This window comes from Agaricus bisporus (assembly GCF_000300575.1).
Source record: "Agaricus bisporus var. bisporus H97 unplaced genomic scaffold AGABI2scaffold_2, whole genome shotgun sequence".
Lineage (NCBI taxonomy): Eukaryota > Fungi > Basidiomycota > Agaricomycetes > Agaricales > Agaricaceae > Agaricus > Agaricus bisporus.
In genome coordinates this window covers 134895-137480 of record NW_006267355.1, presented here as the reverse complement: position 1 = coordinate 137480, position 2586 = coordinate 134895, and the positions used below count along the sequence as shown (strand labels likewise).

General features: G+C 53.8%; 1 protein-coding gene across 1 annotated transcript in view; it reads left to right on the top strand.

Annotated features, from left to right (window-relative positions):
• Positions 1-430: 430 nt before the first annotated feature.
• AGABI2DRAFT_182895 (hypothetical protein) overlaps positions 431-2586 on the top strand; it is a 2972-nt gene continuing 816 nt past the window's right edge. The window contains exons 1-3 of the mRNA XM_006457678.1: positions 431-527; positions 583-1046; positions 1105-2558. Coding sequence (XP_006457741.1) covers positions 783-1046; positions 1105-2430 — 1590 coding nt within the window. The 5' untranslated portion in view covers positions 431-527; positions 583-782 and the 3' untranslated portion in view covers positions 2431-2558. The remainder of the gene's footprint in view (positions 528-582; positions 1047-1104; positions 2559-2586) is intronic.

Below are 2586 nucleotides of genomic sequence, written 5' to 3'. Positions count from 1 at the left end.
GGCGAAAGTCCGAAAATTGCATCAACACATCAGTCGGTTGCACTTTCTTTGTCATTTCCAGGGAAATTTCCTGATGACTGTCAGGGTATACTGGCGCTCTTGGGTAGCAGGTAGGGCACAGCGAGCTGCGGATGAAATGACCATGGCAGCAGCTGCTTGGGCCCAAGGCTTATGAGGGGTGAGATACGCATAGCGAAAAGCCGGTTGACCGGTGAGATAGATCTCGGGGGGTCAGGCGGACACCAGGGCCGCTGGCCGAAGCAGTGACAGGAAGACCCCAGAGAACGTGACAGGAGATCTTGGATCTCGCTTGGGGGTGTTTGTGGCGGATCTTGATCTACGTGACTGTGACTGGCATATTTGCGGGTGTTTTGGCGGGCCTGAGGGCTTTACATAGAGAGGGTTGATGAGTGGGTTGAGAGCGCTGTATGGTCGTCTGATAATCGAGTCCAACCGACTCTTGCCTTGACTCTTCCCCCTTCCTTCCTCCCGCCCTAGCCCTCGCCGTCCCAAGGATACCGCCTGTAGTGAGTATATGCGCCTCTTTCCCCTCCCCGACGTCGTCCTCACCGTCCCCCCCAGGTCTCGCGACCCTTGCCGGCTTCATCTCATCCGCCCAATCCTTCGCTTGAGCACAGCTCGCGACCCTTCCTCCATACCGCACCACGCTTGAGCTCAGCTCGCGAACCCACCTACCAACCGCCCTCTCCAACCCCCCTGTCGCCCAGGTGTCCGCTCGAATTATCGCGTTACCTGTAACTTATACCTTGATCCTCGATTCCATGGCCTTGACACTCCCACCCTCCCCTGCTTCGGGCAATTCCTCCGGCTCGGATGCAGAAGCACCCCACACCCCCTCTACTCCTAACTCCCAGCAGGAAAGCAACACACAGCAGCAGAATAGCCAATCGGCCAATCCTTCTTCACCTACGAATCCTTCTCAAGTCAAGCGCAAGCCCAGCAGGCGAGCCAACACTGCCGAGCGCCGCGCAACTCACAATGCAGTCGAACGCCAGCGTAGAGAGACTCTGAATGGTCGTTTTCTTGTGGGTTAGCTTACTGTACTTTTAGGGCGCATATACTTACCCGTCGTCTTTAAATTAGGATCTCGCGGCCCTCTTACCCAATCTCTCGCAGATTCGTCGTCCTTCTAAATCCTCTATCGTCAATTCGTCAATCGCGCATATACATGCTTCTCGGCGTCATCGTTTCCTTGCTGCCCGCGAGCTTCGCATGTTGAAACATGAAGCTGATGCCCTTCGTCGTGAGGTCAATGAATGGCGTGATCGTTCCGCAATCCCTCGCGTCGAAGAACCCGTTCGAAGCGAGGCCTTTACTATGGTCCTTAGCGGCGAGCTCGAAGTCATTGCTGCCGTGCTTGGAGAAGAAGATGGCGAAGAAGACAACGACTATGCAGGCTATGAGGATGAGTACTCGAACGTGGCTCCAAGCCATGGGATTGCCCGTGTTCACTCGCACCATGCTAATTCTCTTTCTCCGATGGAAGAGATGGATGATCCTCGTGTAACTTCGATGATGAAAACTGGACATGGTTTCGCTCATAACATCCCTTCTGGTCCTGCCGGCAATGGCCTGCCTCTTGCTCACATTCTTCCCCGCCCCTCTGCGAATGCATCCATGATTTCCAGCCCTACTTCTTTTGAGGGCCCTAACATGTACGATACCCCTCACGGTTTTGGCGGTACTCCTACTGGTGCTGGATTCATGCAACAGTCTCAGCAGTCCATGGAAGCGGAAAAGATGGCCGCGTGGTACGGAGCACAGTCACAGCAACAAATGATGGCTCAACAGAGGTCTCTTTACACTCCTCCTGCGACGTCTCATGGTTCAAACGGTAATAATGGCAACGGCAGCAACGGTAGTGTCTCGCCTATCAATGGTAACCCTGCTTCACATGGTGGATCCAAACCCCCTTCTCCCGCCTCCACCAACCCTTTCTCTGACCCTTCGCAAGCATTCTTCGCAGCGAATATGTCTCGACAGCAAGGTTATTCCAGCGATGATGGAAGTGCTGGAAGTAATGGATCGAATGGAAAACGCTTGTCTATTCCTGTACCCATCCCTATCAATGTCACGGGTCGAGGACGAGCGTTGAGCACAGCTAGCCATAGTGCCCATAGCGTGGGTATGAGTAGCCCGGGCAATTCGCCTGTCAGCACTGGTTGCGGCAGCCCGACGTACGACGTTGACAATCAATCTTTCAATCGTCGACCCGGGCCTAATGGGTGGAGGGACGAGATCCCCATAGCACAGCAGCATGGCCACGGTCTCATGGGAATCATGGGTAACGGTATGATGATGAACGGAATGGGAATGGGACTGAACAACGGTTTAGTTGGGAACGCAATGGGGACCATGGTCCCAGTTGGTGGTGGAGGGAATGGGGGAGGATTTGCAATGATGATGTGAGGTCCACTCCACGTCTTAATGTCAAATCCGTTCCTGTTTCTGGCCTCTTGTCTCGGAGAGCGGTTCATTTGCTTTTTCCATGTGAAACGAAAAAAATCCGACATATTTTTCGTTGCTTTTGCCTTCGAGCGGAGTATATGAAAGGTTTGTGTTCTC